Raw genomic sequence first — 22,676 nt, forward strand, 5'->3', positions numbered from 1 at the left:
TGCAAATGAAATCAGTGATTTATGATTGCAAAATATTGGTTTAAATTGGACTGGAATTGTATCCCTAGCTATATGAATCTGAGAGATATATGCCAATGAAAAGAGAAGCAAATCCAAATGTGGATCTCTGTGAGTGAAAGAGGTGGCCTATTTCTTTCCTTCTTTCCAAAGGCACAATCCAGACCTGTTACAGATGTTACTTCACACACTCTAGAAAGTCCATCCCTTGTGCTGGTTAGCAATGGGAAGTCCAGATGCAGCTACACATGCTGCCACCACAGAAAACTACTCTTAATGCTGCATAAATTGTCAGCCTTTTTGTGAGATGGGTGGAACAGGAAAGCAAATAGTGCTAGTAATCATAACTGAAAGGCAATATTAAATCTGCTTGGAGTAATTTACAGATCAACATTCTGGGGTCACTGCTAGCAAGCCTTCACCTTCAGGTGGAGCAAGTACGTCCCTTCCTCTTTCTTACTGTGCACATAGTCAATCAGCATCACTGAAATGAGGGAAGTGGTGTTACCTTCTGCTAACAGAAAATATCAACAAAGATCCTGTCATTTAAGCTTCCCTTACCTTTGCCCCTGCTTCACAATCAAATAATTACTGTCTCAAAGTACTGCACTGCTTTTATTGTTGATGTTTCCTTAAAGGTGTTTAAGCCCACATACCTTTTCCTAAGCTTAAAGAAATTATCCATAAAAGTAACCTCTACTGACCAAATAAAAGAATCCAAATCAGATTAAGCCTAAAGATATGCAAAGTGACGACTAAACTTCAGTGTCTGTTTACTTTTCAAAAAAAATTTACTACCATTGTGAACTAGTGTGAACAGGAATTTAAACTAAAAAATGTTCCAGTTTACTTCAAATATTTTAAATATTATTTACATTCAGTTACTCACTTGAGACCTGACAAATCAAACATTTCCATATGCATTTGAGAGCAGGACTTCTACAGAAATCAAGGGGTTATGCCAGGATGGACAAAAAAGGGGTGATTCAATCACTCTTAATGGAAACTACTAAAAGAAAAGCCTTATATCAAGATTCTGTCTTTTGCTTCATGAATCATAGTGAACAAAGATGCCAATTTAAGGACTATCAGTTTACATAAAAGCTATACTTACTGAAACATTTTCAATCAATTAGTTAAATGTATTTGCTCTAAGCTTCCAGCAGAATCATATACAAAAAAGTCTCATTTTCAGACATTTACAGCAAAATGCATTTATGCCCACTAACAGAATGCCTTATTAAACATTCATAGACATTGCAGATATTTATTAAATCAGTTTTTTCACCAGAAGATTTTTTTTTATATAATATAAATTTTCACTCTGTTTATTGAATGCTTGCAAAGCCTCTTTTAAGAAACATGAAATATTTTATTGAGTAACAATACCCTATATTTCATTGTCACTCAGCTCATTGACTTAACAATGTTCATTTAGTGAATGTGAATTCTAAACAAGTTTCATCACACTGAACCATCTTACACTAATCTTGACTTTTGGCAAGGATAAAAAGCACCATTAATATTAAAAAACTTTTAATTACAAATGCTGATTGGAAACCCAGTGACAGCAACAGCCAAATCAAACAATTTTTTTTTTGAAAAAGGCAAATAATTCTCATCCCATCACTCCAGAATAAATAGATCTCTCTGCTGGCATGTACTTCCTCCTTAGACCCAAATATCCTTCTCCCATAGCATTTTCACTATGCCTGTGCTGCTGCAGATGGGTAACAACTCTAAGGAACTCCTACTCAGAGTTTTGCAGAGACCTTTTTCACATGCTTGGCCCATCAAATACTCTAGTAACAGATTATGCCATCTTGGATTTCATTCCTGTCTTCAACACTGGATCAGGGAAGATTACAGCTGAGATTAGGCTGAGTCAGATTCAGAGCTGGGTTATCCCTCCCTCTTCAAACAGGGCTCCTTGTACTTCCAGCCGCAATGAAATGAACAGAAATGGTTTGAGAATAATTTCTAAGGATAAAGAAGTCTTTTCACCTTAGCTAATACATTAAAAATTTCAAGAGGGAAGTAGGCAAAACAGCAAGAGAGTAGTAAAGAGAGAATTTTCAGGGAGACAGAACTCAAGGAATCTGGGAGAAATGCAAGTGTGGAGTAGCATACTCTGGGAATTACAATTTTTCTCATTTTCCCATAAAGACCCTGTTCTTAAATTCCAGTTAGATTCAGGTATCTGACAGGAAAAAATAAACAGTTCATTCCCCTGTGCCCATTGGTATCTTTTCCCCAAATTTAAAGCTAATGAAGAATTTCATTAATATGAAAGTCCAGAACACCAAATTTGAATTGTCACTGTAAACCTAGAAAAGGGAAGAAATTTTACAGAAAATTCCTCCATTCTCAGTGGAAATATAATATGATGCAAAGCATGACCATAAAGTCTAAGCATTGTTAAAGAATCCGTCTGGCTGTGGATGGAGTAAGGATAAGTCTGACTGAGGTGGAGTAAACCTTCCTCACCAGAACTGTTAGGGTGCTATGCTTTCAATTTGTGACTAAAACAGTGCTGATAACATTGTTTAAGCTATTGTTGAACAGTGCTTGCACAGCATCGAGGCTTCCTCATTTCTCACACTGCTCTAAGGGGTATCCCATGTCATGTGATGTCATGCTCAAATAAAAACTACAAATTCCATTTTTCCAAAGCTTGAAGATGGTCTGGGAGGGGACTGGGTGTGGGAAGTAGTGGGTGTCTGCCTTTGTATCCTTTTATAAACAAAAAATTAATCCTTTCTTCACTTACTAAACCATTCTTAGCTCACAGGTTTTCTTACTTTCCCTCTTCTGATTCTCTTTCCCATTCTGCTGGTGAGCAGAGAAGCTGAGTGGGTGCTTAAGTGCTGGTTGAGGTCAATTTTCTACCCTCCAAAAGGTACCCAAAAAGGGGGAAAAAAAGTGACAATGAAAATTGTTCAAAATCTTTTAAAAAAAACAACAAAAAACCCACAGAAGAAACCCAAAAGCTACTTATACTATTGCCCATTTATATTCAGGTTGGTTGTCCAAAAACAAATAAGCCATTTCATCTTATTCAATTAACAAGACATATTTATAACACTCTATTCTGTTAGTTACTACACTGTAATTAGCATTGCATCTCTCCTTCTAGCTGAACCCTTAAAAGTCCTTTCAGGTATTAATTTGAGACAGCGCACTCCTATTTAACAGCCGAAAGAGTGGAAACAGAAAATAAACAAGCCTGGGGACAACAAGGATCTCGCACTTGAGCTATAAGTGTTTTCAGATAAAGGTAATATTTGGCATAACTCTTACTTTCCTCAGCGTCTCTTTTCCCCTTCCTCACTCTGCTGCTTTTCCAACAAGGTAAGATAAGGTCATACCACGTTTAGTAACCTTAATCAAAAAGCAGCCAATACTAACTGGCACTTTTTCACACTTTTTTTTTTTTTTGCTATACCTCTCTTACCACCCCCTCATTTTTTTCACACAGTATTTAAGGCAGTTACAGATTAAATGATATGAACGTCAGACTTGAAAGGTAAAATACTCCAGTTTGCTAGAATTTTTTTTCTCTAAAGCAAGTGAGGATGAATGAAAAGGGAATAAATGACACAGTAGTCCTTTCATACCCCCCTTCTTCTTTCAAGAGCATTCCTTTTTATTTTCCTCACTTTCAATTCAACCCATTCACAAAGGATTAGCATAACACATCTTTCTATGCTTGTAAGGGTTACAGCTGTAATCGCCTCACCTCATCCCTTTACTTAGAAATCCTGTCTCCAGAGTAGTAATTCGATTACTCACAACAATCCAACTTTTGCCTAACCAAATAGGAATTCATTATAATGCTGTGCTGCTTCATCAGTTTACTATGAATGGATGGGAAAAAAATATAGCAAAATTAATAGCTGGTGTGAAAGGAAGAAAGCAATTGTAGGCTAACAAAAGGCTACCAACAAAAGGCAGGATGACAAGCAGAAATTCTAAGTCCCATGGGCAGGGTAGCCTCCAAACTACTAATGACCTGTAGCTTTTTGAAGTCTTGGGTTTCAAATAGGTATGAAAACTTTGTAAATTGATGAGAACACCTGAGTGCTTCAATTTCACTAGTCTTTACCAGGTACTGGGCAAGTGTGTGTAAAAACCTGAGGCAGAGCTTTTCCACCTGCTGAAGAATCACCATCATTCTCTGTTGGTGAAAAACATATTCATGCTAGTCCTTACAATGGCTTTTCTTGTCCTTTTCTTCTACGATTCAAAAATGTACATGAAGTAATCTTGGCAGCGTACTGCTTCAACGTAAAACTAGTACTATCTTTAGCAGCTGACAGTGGATAAGGATGAAAGAAAATATAATAATGAGGACAACTGGCATCTCCAAATGACTTCCAGTTGTCCACATGCCCACAAGCACAAATCTAAGAAAAGCTCATGCTGATTGTGGCACAGAAGGACAGCACTTGGGGCAGAAGCACAGATGCCAGGATCATGCCTTCTATATAGAAGTAGAACATTTTATTTTATTTTGTATTATTTCTGTAGAGTGATTTAAAATGCCAGATATAATGAGGCAAGTTCTCAAGGGCAACATTTGTTTTGCCAAAGGTTTAGGAGCATTAGGATACAGCTGACAAATCTTTAGCTATTAGACTGGCTTAGGTTGGTTTTCAGCTTTCGGAGCCCAAAACTATCTTCTTGACTTTTATTTTTACAGATTCCTAAGGATTTCAACACAACATATGGGCAGCATTAAGGGCATTAAGGATTTATAAATTCACATCATCATTACAAAAACATACAAAGTCCGAAATATACTTGGGGTTAAATGGAATACATGTATTACTCATGGTCAAATTAAATATTGATATGTTCCTATCTGCATTAAAAAGAACAAAAGAAAACATTGTTTTTACAGTAGCCATATGAAGAAAACATTCCAGACATGAAGAAAGCAGTTCACTGCATTTACTTGAGTCTGATTTCTTTTTAAGCTGGAATTTCTTTTTGCTTAAAGTTGCTTCTCTTTTACATTCTTCTAGGCAGTTAACCTTTATTGCGATGTGTGTGTACTTTACAGTGACTGGAAATCAATAATAATTCTGACACCAAGCCCTTTTTGTCTTGAAAAACTTAAAATATCCCTAAGACAGCATATTTCTTCAATACTACTCATGGGAATTTACTAATAATTACATTGTTAGATGTGAGTGGAGAAACTGAGTATGTGAAATAAAAGTCAAACTTTAAAATGAAAAAAAGTCTTCAGAGCACAGGAAAAACTGTCAGTTATTGTTATTGTGCAAATTTTTGTTCAACATACACACGACTGCAATAACCATGTTCACTCTACACAGGCAAAGTATCTGTATTCTTTCTCTTTATTCCATAGTTAAAAATCAGAGAAAAGCAATTCCCCAACAATGACCTCTTGCTCTGATCCTAATGAGACTTCCAGTTCCAAGAGAGAAATCTACAGCTGCTCAGAGAGATGGGGCAAGATCTAGAATCCAGCCTTGAATCAATAAGACTCCTCAAAAATTACAGCAAATTTTCAGGTACATGAACACACATTTTATTTTGCCTCCTGACGCTTTTTGATTCACCATAGTTTATTTGCTGAAACTGAATTTACAATACTAATTTTTGAGTATGTCATTTAAGAAATTAATAACCCTGTTTGCAGAAAAGCAGCTCTGATACACTGTGCAAAGAGTTCAGGTATGGTTAGGCAATGCTGCATATCCCAATGGAAACTAGACCTTTCTCTTCAATAGTGAACTCCCACAAGAAAAGTTGAAATACCTTACATTAAACTGACCAGTAATAATAATAAAATGGAAGAGAGAGTGGAAATGCTTCAGTAGAAACATGAAACCATGCATTAACACCTACCCCAAACCAGAAAAACACCCTCCAAGTTGCTTAACCGAGATAAAAATATGTTGTGGGACCGTAAATATCACAATGCAGCCATTATGCTTATAGATAGAAGACTAGATAGTGTTCATTAGGGCGATAATTTTTTTCTCTTTGCTGTAAAACAGCTAGTTAGACACTTAATAAGGAGTCAAAAATTACAAGTTCACAAAATGAATGTGACACAAACACCAGCAGAGTAAAAAAATAATTGAGAGTATCTGAGCTCATAAAAAATGAATTTAAAGCACAATAGCCAGTTTCAAAGCTGACAAAAGAAATGTATATTATATCTGTACTTAGCTTCCCATTTAGGGATGTTTTATTTATGCTTCTGTCTCAAACACTTATACCGCAGTATAAATGGTTCTAACTACCTTAGGTAGCTACATCTTGAGAAAGAAGAGAAAAAGATAAAAGACTTACAGTCAGCTTATTCTTCATGATTGTATTTCCCCTTTAGCCTAACAAATGTTAAGACAATTTGTTGCTGATGCTACATTTCTTCTTATCTCCAGCTATGGCAATGACAAAATTTGGCTTGATTAGATACTTCAGCATTGGGTAGGATTCAAGAAGTTTCCATACATGGCTGAATGGAGTATGCAGTACAGGTCATATGTTTTGCTTTGGCAAGAAGCTCAAGCAAGCAAGTAAAATGTGGAAGGAATTGTACTTGAAGAAATTTTGCCATTAGATAAAAAGCAGTTGTCGCTTGATCTTAGAGTTTTGAGAAACTAGTCGAGTGTCTTGTTCACCATAAGATGTTGGACACGTCCTCATCTGTAACAAATTTTGTAGCAATCAGGGCTCTCTTGTTCTGGCAGTATGACCCCAACTCAGCAGTGACATGGGCTACATCCTGCAGTCAGGTCCCTGACAGGTTCACTGTGTGGGCCCAGCAATGCACAACGTGCTGCTTAACAAGTTCACTCGCCACCTCTACGGGCTGGCTGGTGGCAGGCAAGGCACTACACTCTCACTGTAAGCTCAGGCAGCAGCAGCACCTGCCCAGCTGTCCCTCTTCTCCTCCAAGCTATAGGCATTAGTTCATGCAAAAGCCTGATAACTTGATTCAGGTCCAATGCAACAGCACTATGTGCCTATCATTGATCACATTGTGTTTTGACTTATTCAAGCACCACACACTCCTCTGCCAGCAAAGAAAATTGTTCTACCGAAGTATGTGTTTGCATTCATCTAAATAGTTCAAAGGACCATTCAAGGGAATGGGTTACTAAAAAAAAAAAAAAAGTGTAAAAAATTTGTACTTCCCGAAACAATTTGGAAAAATACTTCCAGACGGTTCTGTTTTGTGGGTAGAATTTCACCATCTAAATTTCACCACCACTAAAGGGCCATCCAGGAAGTTGTAATTTCTGTTGCTCAATACTCTACACGAACAAACTGAAAAACTCACTTTCTGAGTCTGAGAAAACTCTACAGTTCTGTTTGAATTAAATCTGTACTAGTAAAGCTATTTGATTTGGCTAAGTAAGATGATGTCTCATAACTTGTGCTGAGTAAGCAATATGCTTTTAATACAAAGGCAACCAAATTATCAGATTTCAAATTTGGACAAGCATATAATGAAATTCAATTTTCCATGAGCAGCAGCTGAGTGAGCTATGGTTCTTTAGGCTGCAGAAAATAAGGCTTAGTGGGACTCCATCACTCTATACAACTACCTAAAAAGAGGTTGCAATGAGGTTGAAGTGGTCTCTTCTCCCACGTAACAAGGGGCAAAATGACAGAAAATAGCCTCAATTTGTGCCAGGGGAGGTTTAGATTGGGCATTGGGAAAAATTTATTCATTGAAAAGGTGGTCAAGCATTGGGACAGGGTGCTCAGGGAGAAACAGTGGAATCACCATCCCTGAAAGTGTTCAAAAAATCTGCAGATATGGCACCTAGAGACACAGTTCAGTGGGTTGAAATCTTAGATATTTTTATCAACCTTAACATGACTGGTCTCTCAGTTACTAAACTGCCAATGACCTATCATAGAAGGAGGTTTTCTAAATTATGTTCAAAAACAAAATAAGAACTTGGTAGATTTACAAATATGTAGTGACTGCAGCAAATAGTCAGTAGGCTTTCCCTGAAATCATTGTACAGCATGATCTAGGCTGAAACACGTAAGCAGTTGGTAGCAGCCAGGGTGCACCCCACAGTCCAGGTTACTAATGAAAAATCCTATCTAATCACAATGGTTAATGTCTAACTGCTTTCATGGGGACTTTAGACATATATTCCTCAAAAGACCGAGTAACCTGAAAAATCAACCTTCTTATCTGATATGTATAGCAGAATTTTCTGTAAATGAGTGAGCAGGACAGGAAATACATACAGCAATTTTCATCTTTGATCTCATTTGAGATATAGAGGACAGAGCTTCCTTCTAGATGTTTCACTGAGCAGATGAAGCACCCAGTACCCAGGTTTCACAGTACAGTAGTTAAAAGCCTTTAAACCAGGACAAGGAATGATAACATTTTTATCACAGCTGTACAAAAGGAAGTGCTATGAAAGATGAACACATGGATGTAAAACCCTGTATAAATATTATGGTTCAATGATTTCAAGAAGAACGGGAAATAACTTACAAAATTTTGGAATACTATGAGGTAACAGGCCCTTCAGGATTAAATCTTTATGAACTACCAGAAATGAGAAACACTAAAGAACTGTGAAAAAATTTGTTTACATTTGCAGAAAATAATTACAGTATGTTGAAGTATCAGTCCTTATAAAATTTGTTACAAAATTCTAGGGAATGCAGGACCATCATTTCAAAAAAGAAAAGGCAGAGTCAATTCAGCAAAATCTGTGAAATAAGAAACAGATCAAAAGTTAATTTGAGATTTGCTTGGTTTTCTATTGTAATGGATAACGAAACAAGCAAATGCACACAATCCGGATGGTGTTAATGTACGTAAAAATTAAGATTCACATTAAAAAAATCCTGAACTTGTGCAAATCAATGCCTTCCATAAGTTGAGTCAATTTGAATGCCAATTACAGAAATTGTAGAATCCTATATATTCTCTCTCTGATATAGAAAAAAGGTCATGTGTTGTTAAAAGCATGGATATAGCAGTAAAATCTCTTTCAACAGTTCTGGCCAATAGTCAACAATTTGATTTTTCTCTCATTACCTAATGATCCCAAGAATAAGCCGTACAACGAGGATTGACTCTGCCTTTCTATCAGAAGAGTATTGGTTGCAAGGGACACTGTCATCTAATGCTATCTGAGCCCACTATAGAACCTTGGGGGTCTCCAACCAGACTCTGTTACACTCATTACAACCCTCTGGAATCTGCCATTCAGACAGTTCTCAATCCACATCACTGTCCACTCATCCAATCCTGAGTTTGCCAATGAGTATATTGTGAGAGAGTGTCGAGGTAGGTAATATCTGCTGCTCTCCCCTTAACCATCAAGGTAGTTGCTTCACTGTAGAAGGTTGGTCAAGCATGATTTACCTTTAGTGAATCCATGTTTACTACACCTGATCATTCATCTTGTCATTCATGTGGAGAGAGGTGGACTCCAGAATGAGATGTTCCATCACCTTTCCAGGGATTGAGGTGAAGCTGACTAGACAGTACTACCCTGGGTCCTCCTCCTTACCCTCTTTGAAGACTGGGATGACATTTGCTTTCTTCCAGTCCTCAGGTACCTCTCCTGATCTTCATGACTATTCAAAGATAATCATGAGTGGCCTAGCCCTTCTTGCTGTCTTTTACACCCTTGACCAGATTTAATTCCTTGACCTTGGCCTTCCTTGTTTCATTTCAACTTACTCAGACAGCCTCTCTATATTCATTCCAGGTGGCCTGACCATTTTCCCATCCCCTGTGTATTTTCTGCTTATGTTTGAGTAATGACAGGAATTCTTTATTCACCCATGCAGGTCTCTTGCTTCCTTTTGCAGATTTCTTATTCATTAGGATGCATCATTCTTGAGCCTGGAGAAATGGCAAATTCAGGAACACTGTAGCATGAGGGATAGAGAGAGTGATTGTGACTCCTGTTTTCCATCAGTACACGAGGACTTGGTTTCATTGTCCCAGGAAGACTCACGTTTTCATGATTCTGTGAAGTGTGCAGATGTAACCTTTTTGCTACCATATTCACTTTTACCATACACTGCCATTCTAATTTTATTTGAATGTTATGATGGAATAAGTACCCATTCTTCACCAGAGCAGGAAGTCTTCAGATTTAATTTCCCACATTGTGAAAATGATGGCACATAAGTGAGGGTTTGCCTTAAACTTACCCATTAGCCACCTCATTATGCTGCCTCTGAGCTTTACACTGCATTTCAACTGCCCATATAAATCAGTTTTGGGCAATCTGTTTTCCAGCATAAGAAGCAGGTCTGGCATAACTGGATGTCCTATAATCTTGCTTCAGTGCTGACAATGTGACAGCAATTTAGGAATGCATTATTCAGGGCAGTATCCTGCAGCTTTATGGCAGGAAGGGCATGAGATCAGTGTATCAGAAATGGTTTGGATACTAGATGTGGAGATGACAAAATGTCCAAGTTTTGTAGCCATACACAGAGTGACAGCAACCAATGTACAATAGATATTTACTTTTATATGCTTCCCAGATGCCTCTTTATTTCAGACATGCTGCTTTAACATCCTAAATACTTTATTGGCTTTTGCTCTTCCCTGTGTGCCTTTGCTATTAACTCTGGTGTTTTCAAAAAAGTATGCTGGTGAAGTAGCATTGCTGTTCTCAAAAATTTCAGTAGTGTAGCATCAGCACAGACTACTGCCTCAGGATATTTTCCACCACAGCAAGTTTAGAGCAGGACCTCTTTTTCCCCTGTACTAATGGCCTAGCCAACCTTTTGGCAGAGGGGCTGAAACAGTCAATAATATGTAGTCTGCTTACATATGTTTGAGTAACCAATACTCAGTCATCAGCAAAGAGCAAGTAACACAAGTTAGGAGATATGGGACCCCTGATTTAATGCTCAGGTTAAATAGTCTGGCATGTATATGGTACTGAATGTGGTTGTCTTTCCTGTCAACTCAACAAAGCAGACGTTAAATAGAAATGTCAAAGAATGAAATGTATTTTGTGACCTCTTTGACAGTAAAGGGTCCTGGAAGTACATCCTGATCAAGAACCTTCATCTCTGTGCAGCATGGAGTATATTCCCAGTCCTTTCCAAACTGCTGAATTCGCACAAAAGCCTCCAGACACTTTCTAAATTGACAGCATTGAAAACCACACACAGGATTGTAAGTCTGTACCCTATGCTTTGAATTCACCTGGCCACAAAAATTGTTCTAACACTGCCTGTAACTACCTCCTGCTGTGACAGACAGATGTGTGATAACCACATTATTTCTAGAAAGATCATCCTGCCTACAAGGTCCATCTGCAAGCCCTTCCAGCTGGCATCTTTCCAAAAATAGCTTAGTTAATACACAACTTCCCACTAGAGCAGAAAGCAGCATGAGCTCCTGAACTTCAGAGCCATCATCTCCTTATGCAGCTGACAAAGCATCAGTCTCTGTATTTGAATAATTTGGCAGCAGTGCCAATCAACCATACTGACTTGCTCTGCAACACGCTGGAGTGTTTAGGAAGCGCTACTACACTTGGCAATGCTGCTCCTTGCTTCTAGATGACTTTCTGTAGAACTTCACTTAGAGTTCTGTCAGAGATGACATGCACATAGTTTAATAAACCTTTGTAAAGTTCATGACAATAAAAGGTGGGACTTCTTTCAATTTAGTTAAAAGTGTTCAATCAGATACAGAGAAACACGGTGTCGCTGATTTCAGGGCCTTAAACTGTATTAATGAAAGTAAATAAGCACATTTCCGATGTTGCTGAATTTCTTCTGCATTCTTTGTGCACCATTCTTTTCTGATGTAAAGTTCTTGCGTCCTTCCTGTCCAGGCGCACAGTGAGCAGCCTTACTGCTCAAATATGTTTTGTCTTCTATTCAGTATATCTCAGTGTTAGGCAGCTGTTAATACAAGAATGAATAATTGCAAAGATTACTTCCTCTGTGGTAAGGTGTTGCATACTGTCTGTGCTGACGTGCTTGCCAATGAAAAGAGAGTGGCATTCTGGCTGAAGAATGCAGTGTACATATAAACACAATTTATAATTCCTAGAGACCCCTTTCTCCTTCTTTCTTGAAAACAGTGCTGTCCCTTCAAAGGGCTGCTCTTCATTACAGTGCACATGAGCCAAATTCTTGTTGCTCTGAGGCTGAACATGCACATGAGATGCCTGTGACAGGCTGATAGAGGCTGCAATCTCTGCCTGATCTGCCTCACACACTCTTCAACTCGAGGCATTGCAAGAGGCCATTTCAGCCAATGGTAGAGTTAATCACAATAGAAAATGAAAGTGTACACAGGCTGCCTGTGTGCAAAGGGGTTAATGCAACCAGTCCTATCAGAGGATGATAGAGTTTACCTTCTCTAAACACTTGTAATTTTACAATGACCCAAAGAAGGTAAACACATTAGAAAAGACAAATGAGAGATGGTGAAAGAACAGTAGGAAAAGAGGAGCTGAAATATACCCCTGCACCCAGAAGTATTAGCAAAGGGTACTTTTAAATGCACGTCTATTCTATGCAGAATAAAAGATTTTCAATTGCAGTTAAAAATCTAATGAGCTTTGTAAAAGCTCTCAATTTCTAGCTTTATGTCTCCATATTCTCTGCAATGGATGCAAAACACTCGATGTCCATATTCTGATTAATGAAATAATAATAGGTAAAGAGACTTAATAAAACAGGCATAAAAAAATAAAAAAGCATACATGCTAAGATGCTGATCCTTGTAATGTATCAACATTCTCCCTCTAATATTTAAATATAAACTAGAATACTCTACCTGAATTCTTACTTCTAAAATTCTCATTCCTTAGAAAGTCTTTGAGTTCGCTAAGATTTTTATCTTTGTGCATACATGAAAATACTCACATTATAGGTTTTGTGTCTGGAGGTGTCCCTCACTTAACTCTTTTTTTAATAACTATCATCAAATATTCCATCAAGGGGTCACACCATTTTTTATTTACAACCAAAGGTATTACTTATCAGAACTAGCAGATGTGGTTGCTTGGTGAGCTACTGCAATTTCATACACAAAAGAGAAAAATATGCCATGCTAATGTTCTGTTTCCACCTTTGGAAAGCTCAGCAAGTCAACTAAATTCTCCTCTTTGAGTGATAAAAGACATTATGCAAAAGACCACTGAAGTTTAAACATATTAAATGCTTTTCCTACGAATGAGTGAAAAAAAAATGCTGGGACCTATGAAACACCTGCGTTCTTCTCTATATTGCCACTTGGGTCTCCAGTTCCTATTGGGATGGTACAGCTCAAAGTCATTGTAGCAGCATTGATCCAAACATAAAAACAACAGTGAGAGAAAATTCCTTTCAGATACATTTAGCATCTGACATATTCCCTTCATTTGTGCATTAATTGGTAACAGACATTTTTGAGCATCCTGCAACAGGAGGTGATTTAACTTTCACAAATTTCCCTAAGAGCAGAAACATCATCAGGAGCAATTTCAAGGAAATAATTATGGTCTAGACAGATTTATGACTTCTAAAGACCTAATCCAAAGCACATTAATGTCAGTGGAAGGACTCCCATTGACATCAAAGGCCTTTGGATCAATCCCCAACTGCTGTGGGAATGAATTCAGAGCAGTAATGATGGTGGACTAAATGCACACTTGGAATTGAAATGTTACCACCCAGACCTCTTTATTCCTCAAATCAGATTAAAAAGTCATTTTCTGCCATTTCACAATTACTTCCAGATGCGCATCATCTCAAATGGCATTTTCATCCATCTGTATGAACCAAACATGCATAGAGATAGAGAGGTTCTATACTGTCTGAACTAATAACACAAATGAAAACCACAAGGGAAAATAATGTTGGAATTTATGAAGTTCTTGTTTTAACTGCGGACTGAGAAACACTGGACTTCATTTATTTCCTCTAACTACTTTGTGATAGAGCTGCCAGGCCCACCACTTATTTATTTACTGCCACAGAAGATTTCTTCTAATTAAATTTTCAATATTTTTCTCTAGCCCACTAAGCAAAACAAAAGAATACACATGAATCAGTGCTAGCCTCAAACTTGGCAGCCTGAAAACTGTCAAAAATGTCAGCTTCATATACTCTGCTTTATAACAGCTCTGCTGCCCCTTCTGTCCTCTTAAATGTATATTTACATGCTAAATAATTTGAAGCATCACTCTTCTCTGACCATGTTAGTCCAGTTTCGCTCCCTTAGCAGTCAGTAACATTTTAGACTGTAAAATGAAATGCTGATGTTGTGTGTGAGTGGAAACCCATTCAAAGCTTCACACAGTCAAACTCAACTCCAGGATATGACAGATCAGTCACCAACATCATCTATTACTCTGAAGTGCACACACCTGCTATTTACTTCAGTTTATAAATACTTTGGTTAGGCAGGTTTGGTTATCATGTATTCATTCTGATATGAACTACTCAATGGTCTCAAGTTTTGCCAGGAGATCTAAATTAGACATTAGGAAAAATTTCTTCATGGAAAGAGTTGTAAAGCATTAGAACAGGCTGCCCAGAGAAGTGGTAGAGTCACCATCCCTGGAAGCATTCAAAAAACATGTGGGTATGGCACCTGTGGATGTGGTTTGGGGGTGAACATGGTGGATAAATTGACAGTTGGACTTGGTGATCTTAGGGGTCTTTTCCAACCCTAACAGTTCTATGATTCCACAATGGAAATCTGCCTTACTAAGCTAGTATTAGGAAGTTCAAGACTTTCTTTAGGAAATTATATATAATAGATTTTTTTTTAATCAAATAACACATATTTCCTAACTCCATCTTTCCATTCCTATTGAATATCTGACCTGTTATCTCAGCCTCTGGACTCTTCTCTGCTCATCAGAAAACAAGATTTTTTGTTTATCCTTCTTCACTTACTACGTGTGGGAAACCAGATTATTAGTGACTGGTTAATCCTACTATCTAGATTCAAAGTTAACAAGGTATAGAACAATTCAATGTTATTTGTGGAAAAAAAATACACTGGTCATTGGTTACTGAGAGTTTCTGGATGAGAATGTGATTCAGCTTAACAGAGAAAGGCAGTATAGGTTAACAGTGTCCAAGGAATTAAAATTGTTCATAGTTAATATATTTTCTGGGCTATATCTCTAACTGGAAATGGTGCTTTAGGTATGTTGTACTCACCGCCTGTGGTACAAGGAGTTATTTTTAACATTGTTTCAACTTGATTTCCTCAAGAATCAAAGCTTATGCGAACAGGCTGTGTATATGTCTGTAACATTTCATATTCCCTCATCACATCTAATAACTTGGCCTGGCCAATTGGTTCCAATGTGCAGAAGGGCAAAAGTTACTCATTAAGCTCCCACAAATGCCATGGAAGTAGGTGCCTAGAAAAAGGGCAATCCTACTGTTAGTCTAATTAAGGGCCATCAAAAAATCACTGGCCTTCATCCTTCAGCTGCAAGTACACAGGAACTGCTCAGGAAGCTACTTTTAAAACAGGTGCTGCTCCAGTATTTTCTACCATGAAAAATTAACTCAGTGTATTTCAGTACACCAGACACTAGTATGTCTCTCTGTTTACTCAAAAGCATTTTTTCAAGGCACACCAAGAAGCAGTAGCAACATTCTTTAGTCATGATTTGGCACCATCTTTCAGATGATCTGACACTTCCATGCATTAGTTACCAGAAGCACATGACAGCACTGCACCTGGAATATACAGACCAAAAAAGTACAAGTGCTTCAATTTAAATTTGTTGGCTTCCATTAGTTTAACACCAATAAACAAAGTATTCCATCAATTCCCAAAGATAGAAGGCAACCTTGGAAATCATATGAGTGAAACCCATAATGCATTAAAACACATGGAAAGCATGCTGCTAGGGAATTGTCTCCCCCCCAAAAAAAATTATTTAGGGATTAATTTCTCCAGCACATTGCTGTCATATTTTTTCCATCTTTACGTCTTATTGGTGTGAATATTCACAGTAGATAAACCAGATCCTTGAACAAGATAGAAATAAGAAAGTAACTTTGCTGGTAATACTGAACTTCACTACCAAGGAGATTTTGTCTTAATGTGCACCTTTTCTGTTGTTCTTCCCTACTCCCTTCCAACACAGCTTTTTAAAACTTTTAATGTCTTTTCAACATGTTCAAGGCAAAATTCAGTTTGGCCACCTGTAGGCTGCTTCAAGTCACATGACATGACACAGAACTACACACTACATTTATAATGGAATACATACATACAATTTCCCAGACTTTAAACAGGTAGGTTTGCTTTACTGGAGTGCATTAGGTAAGGTGAGACAGCCCCTTTTTCCTATGAAAATATCACAAATATAACCAGACATTTCCTACACCAATAATTCAATGTTATCTTACACACTACAGAAAACCAAACAAACAAATCAACAAACAAATCAGGGTAACCAGATGAGCATACACATAAACCAGTATATTAAGTATACTTTTCTTCAAATACAACATATCATGGTATTATTATTATGATGAAAACATGGGAAAAAAATCAGTATGAACTGTGAACAAATACTTTAGAATAGCAGTATAACTCATTTGAGAAATGTGAATGTACATAATGTGTACACAATGTACACAATATGACTCTGAAATGATGATTCCTTATTAAATGTATTCCTGCAGAGGAAGAGAAAGCATTTGTTCCTAGTGCTGCTTCCCCCTGCAATTCACACCCAGCAAATAAAATAAGTCAGAGAAAACACTTTGGTTTTTAGGTCCATTTTCAAGGAATTTAGCACTGATATATCAGGCAACTCAGTTACTTCAGGGAAACCTGTCTTCAATCAGAGTGTCAAGGGCAATATATAAGGCACAAAGGTAACAAACCTCATACTTATTTTGCCTTTCTTTCAGTCTACAGCCATCAGGGGGAATGTGACTGTTGCAGCGGAGGAAGGTGTATAAGCAACCACCAAGGGGTCTCTTGCTACCATGAACATTGCTTTGAGATTGGGGGAATGTGTGTGGTTAAGCAAAAAATAATTTCCTCATATGACAGGTGAATTCCCCTCCTGTTTTATCATTGCTATCCAGAAAATTTATGATGAGAGAGACCATTGTTTTCCCCTTCCACAGTCCTGCAATATTTTGAGTTATTTCTGAGCCTTTCAAACTCTCCCTAGACCCAAATACTAGCAATACATGCTTGTGGTACATAAATATTTGTTTATGCAAATATATTTTAATTCAAACATTTAATATTGCCAGGCAAACATAAGAAACATAATGCTGATATACTTTTTACAGAAGATTTAGCTCATGGTTTTAATTTCCTGTTCATATTAGCACACCTCACTTGATGAAAATGCTAACACATCTTAAGAAGTACATTTTTTTTTCTGGTTTCTCAAGAAAACATTTGATTGGTACCATCTCATTAGAGACATCACCTTTTCATTTGAACAAGATTTAAATTGAGGGAAGTTATTGAAAAAATGGGGCTGATGTGCCTCTGCAGTACTTTAATACCTGACTCCTTGTATCTAAAGTTGTTTTTATGCTGAATATCAATATGCAATTAGAAAGAGACAACATAAGTTCTGGGCCTCGGCAGAAGACTCTTTGGGCGTTTGTAAGCTCCTTGCTTGTTTAGCTGCCAGAGTCTATCAAACAACTCTCATGTCGGCACAATCAAGCCACCAAGACGAGTGGCTATAAATACAGCCAAAGCAAGAGATAACAATAAACAGAACAACCAAGTCCTCATTTGAAGATGAAACAACGTTTTCGAGTGAGCAGTATGTGATTAACCTGCTGTATATGGGGTCGGTGTGATTTATTCTCACAGCTACGCAGTCAGCCTTAGTCCTGGAACTCACTTGCTGTCAGAGAGAAGCTTTTCTCAAATCAACCCTCCCCTACTAACACTTTGAGCTCTTACTTAGGAAAATTAACTGCCATGTCCTTCATTTAAATTATTTCCACCCCTGCTTGAAAATAATTGTTAGTCTAACAGACAGTTTACCCTTGTGCACTTTCTTCTCTCCTGTCCATCTATCTGCTGCCTGCAATGCTTCAGCACTCTAAAAGCAGATCTTGAAAGCCATAGACAGAAAGGGGGAATAAAGAAGTGTCCTTATTTTGTCGAAATTCTGTGTATTGCTAGAACAGTACTCTCTTGGCTCAATACCAAAGAATAAAAAGCAGCAGACCATTACATTTTAACACAATCGAGTGGCTCAAAATAGAGGGATAGTACTGGCTTTGCTTTGAACCTTTAATAGCAGCACCACAATTCATTCAAAAAGCTACTTTGTGCGTAGGGACGATCCTCTTACCTTTTGTAGCTATTCGAACACACTGAGTTTTGGTTTCCTGTTAAGGAAAGAAAAGTAAAGAAAATAGTCAGATCAAGGGCTTTTTCATGCCCTCCTCACTCCATAAATTCATCTTAGATCTACTGATCAGCTGGTACAACCCAATGAATTGGCTCAGGGCTCTGGTCTCTTAGCAGGGGTGAAGGCTGGGGAATTTTGTCTTGATTGGAATGTATTGTCCAGGATAATAATGGGAGAAAAGGTGTGGGACAGCCCAAATACAGCAAAATTTCAGGTTATTCAAATCAAATGGAAATCATGCCATAAGAATACAAAGAGAGAATGCAGCAGGAGGAAAAGGGAGGAGTGGTGCTCCTATTTATGTCACAGCACAAAAATCCTGAGCTCGTGTTGACCTGCAACAGCACTGTGCAGCAAAAATACATTTACTCTGCACTGTCTCCAAAATCATGTCTTGCTACATCCTGACACTCTTAAAGAGTCACCTGAAGCACATGAGCAACATGTTCCCTCATGCTTCTGGATGTGGAATAAGCACAGATGCAGCTCCACACATGACACAGTTAATCTACAACCTATACTGTCTGCCCAGGAGACAGTGATCTGACAGCAATGTGCTTCAGAAGATGCTGCACATGCAAAGACAATCTCTGTGTAATTTACTACTCTCTCCTCTCAAACTTCAAATTGCTGAAGTTTGGTCAGCAATTAAAACAAAAGAATAGAGAAATTACCTGGTTGTGCACAGTTTGGATAACTTCAACAGACAAGAGTCAATCATAAAAGGGGTTTCTGACCTTACTGTACAATGTGCAGTCATTTTAAAGGAAAACATACTGAAATAGCATAAGGTTCTGTGAGCATAAGGTATTAGACCACTCTAAACAATATTAGCATGTAATTTGAAAATATAATAATGACAGTTTCACTCTATAAAATATGCTTACTCCAGGCCTCCATCCCTCAGCATTTCATCCCTGAATACATCCCCAGGCATCTGCCTCCTCTTGAAGATTCAAAAGCAACAGGTAAAATATGAAGATGCCAGTTTATAACACAGCTTATAAAGTGCTAGCAAAACTCTTAAGTTGAGGCACTGCAGGTGTTCAATAAGGAAAATTTTTCAATCAAAATGAAAGTCCCACAAAGTTTACTAACATAATCTTACCCATTCTCCCTAGTTACTGGATTTACTTGTCTGTTTCTGTTCAATGTGCCTGCAAGGATCAGAGTAACCTCCTCTCAACCCTACCATGTACTTCAGAGCCCGCTTTACTTCCCTCTGCCTATTTTGGATCGCACTGGTTTACAGCAAAGCATCTGTTTTTAAAATATTCTGCAGTTCAGATGTTATCTCACAACCACTAGATCTCTGTCCTGGCAGAATGCAGTGCAGTTCCCCTCTAAACCTCCCCCTAAATCCCTGTAGGAACAGAAATTTGATCCAAAGTTTCAAACATAACAAAGAAATCTGTTTTAGGATTAAAATATCTCACAAACTGAAATCACCAAAAAATACTGTGTTCAACCAAAAAATACTGTGTTCTTTCATTTTCTACTTATCTGCCAAAATGTAAAAGCCAAAATAAATATCTAAATATATTTTGCACTTTCATTTTACTTTTCCCTCCCTTTTTTTTGCCTCAGGGAATGAAACAAATTTCTTTACAATGCAGTCTACTGTAAATCCACAAAAACAAAGGGAATTATTTTTAACAGGTGAGGAACATATGGATGGGTGTCTAGCAGTCACCTTTTATTTTGCTTTGTTTAGTTTATATAGGTCTTTAAATAAGAACACACCCTTGTACCCATTCTGACTTGATGCATATCCAATTTTTATAATCATAGGTAAAGGTTGAGATTTCCTTCAAAAACTCCAAGGCAAGGCTGCCTGTTAGCAGGGATTTGTTTAGTCACCACAGTGATCCAAGCATAAGGAAGAGTAAACACTGCTTCTGCTCCTTTCCAATGGTTCTGCTGGATATCAGTGAGTATCAGTCTAGCCTTTCTAGTTCCTGTCTGAACTGCCTGGACACCTCAGTTTTCTAAACTATATATCCAAATATTAAATTTTAAATATCTAAAGCTTCTCTGTCTACCATATTTTCCCTTCTCACCAGTCCTTTTCCTCTCCCTCATTTTTCATTTACAAGAGGAAAAACCATTCAAAAGCAACAGCCTGGGGTTTTGCAGAGCCACAGTTGTTCTTTGCACCTGGAACCTCTCTCCCTGACACTTCTCCTTCCATATGCACACAGAGCCAGCAGCAGCACTCAGCAGCAGAGTTAAAAAGAAGCACCCAGGAGGTAATGAAGGTGAATGATAGCCATAATTCTACTGCACAGCAGTGCTGCAAGCCTGATGTACGCTTTCTCAGAAAGACTCTCGAACTCATGGTGGGCCAGCAGTTACTTTTGCTCAAGAAAATGTTTACTTTTTATTTGATGTCCAGTGTGAGAGTCTTAAAAAGTTTGCAATGTTTTACTAGCCCACTGAGCAGCCCACATTCTCTTTATCCTGCAGTAATTTAATCTTCTGAAGAGCGCAGGTACTGAGAATTGGGGAAAGCACTGTGGATGTTATTTACCAAGGAGACAGTCACAGTCCTGAAATTATTTCCCTCAGACAATTACTACGAGATGCATTAAACTCCCATCTAGTAGCAGTTTCTGTGACACGAGGCTGATGTGAAATGTGAATGGCACACTGCCATGCTGTCACAGCAGCAAGGGGATTTCAGCCATGCCACTGCCAACACCTCCCACGTCCAACTCCAGCAGCCCTAGCTGTCACCACAGGCATGTCTTTGCCTCCTTGCAGGAGCAAGGTGCTGTCAGCACTTGCCTTCTCAACGCTGCTCATGGCCTGGAAGTAGATGTTGTAGCCTTTCCGAGGAGCCAGCGGCGGGTTCCAGAAACCTTGGTACGTCCTGTTGTCACCCACAGTAAAGGGGGCTGGCTCTGGCAGGTTTCCTGGGGGCAGCTGAGCAGCAAAGTAGTATGGTGAGCCTCCACTAAGGGCAGTCTGATAGGTGACAGGGATTTGGTAGCACTCCATGGCACCAGTTTCTCGCTTTGTTCGGTGTGGGTGCAGCTCTTCAACAACAATCTGGTAGGCACTGGTGAGACAGAGGAAAAAAGGACAAGACAGGAGATGGATGCAGAGAAGAAACAAAGGCTGGAAATACAGCAAAACTGCTTATTTCAGCTGTTGGAATAAAGCAGCATATTTTTTTTTTGGTGAAAAACAACAATACAAATCTATACATGACTTCTTATTACTTTCCTTTGAAACTTTTTTTTTAAGAAACACAGGAAAAAATGTGTTAAACTACAACAGATTAAACTCTTGGCTGATCTGAAGCAATCTGAAGTTAGCATTTTCCTTTGAAACAGTAGTAGAGAAAGCTGAGCTTCAAGTCCCAACATAATGGCTGCCTCCAGGCTGTGCTTGAAGCACCAATTTGCAGTTGTCATATCATTAGAGACAGAATGTGCTGACAGGCTTCTCCACCTCTTGACCTTGCTGTGGCTTCTATCTTGGCTTAGAGCTATGCAGATCTAAAGTACAAGTGACATGCTGTAATACAAGCACAGATGGACAGAAATCTGTCCATTCCACTAAATGAGACTGCCTCATTCCTTTACAGTTGTCAATGATAAAATGTTATGGATTGCTGAAGCAGAGAGTATTCAGCCCATCAAAACACCACTCCAACCTCCCAATACCTATGTTGAAACGGATCATGGTTTGGTCACTTTTCAAAATCACCTGCTCAAAATAGAACAGGTAATTATAATTCTTCTTTAGAGGAACTACCTAACTGCAGGATGTTACCAACTCATTATCAGCTTCCTCTGCTTTTCAGAAGTACAGAATTTACATAGTGAGAGCAGAAGGCAATCCTTCATTTTATTAGAAAAAAAAGAGGTTTGGGGATTTTAAGGCATGAAGACAAGAAACCTGAAGCTTTTGAATTAAATTGGCAGACTTGTCTGTCTTGGGTTTGTTATAAAGCTTTCTAAACTGAAAAGGTAAAACTGAACCAAATTCTCAAATTGTCACTGCATTGCTGCAAGGACTCTGAAAGGCAAAGACAGTTCTCCTCCTTTCAGAATTTGTGCGGCAGCATTAAATTATTTTGTCAATTTTCTCTGCTACTGCTGCCCAGAAAACCCAATAACTGCAGTGGCAGAGATAAAGTATGATACTGGAGAATGGAAGAAAGAAGAGAAGAAATAAAATAGGAAATTAGTTTCACGTCTTTCCTAAGCTGAAAGAAGATGTTAGCATCTCCTTTTCCTAGCATGTAAAAATCAAGCACGAATGCGTCGTTCCTCC

At 38.2% G+C, this 22,676-nt stretch overlaps 1 protein-coding gene across 1 annotated transcript in view; it reads right to left on the reverse strand.

Annotated features, from left to right (window-relative positions):
• PTPRK (protein tyrosine phosphatase receptor type K) overlaps positions 1-22,676 on the reverse strand; it is a 297,434-nt gene that overhangs the window by 49,222 nt on the left and 225,536 nt on the right. The window contains exons 12-13 of the mRNA XM_031066727.1: positions 21,180-21,453; positions 18,333-18,369 (exon numbers count right to left, since the gene is read on the reverse strand). Coding sequence (XP_030922587.1) covers positions 18,333-18,369; positions 21,180-21,453 — 311 coding nt within the window. The remainder of the gene's footprint in view (positions 1-18,332; positions 18,370-21,179; positions 21,454-22,676) is intronic.

The sequence above is a fragment of the Geospiza fortis genome, unplaced genomic scaffold (assembly GCF_000277835.1).
Source record: "Geospiza fortis unplaced genomic scaffold, GeoFor_1.0 scaffold98, whole genome shotgun sequence".
NCBI lineage: Eukaryota > Metazoa > Chordata > Aves > Passeriformes > Thraupidae > Geospiza > Geospiza fortis.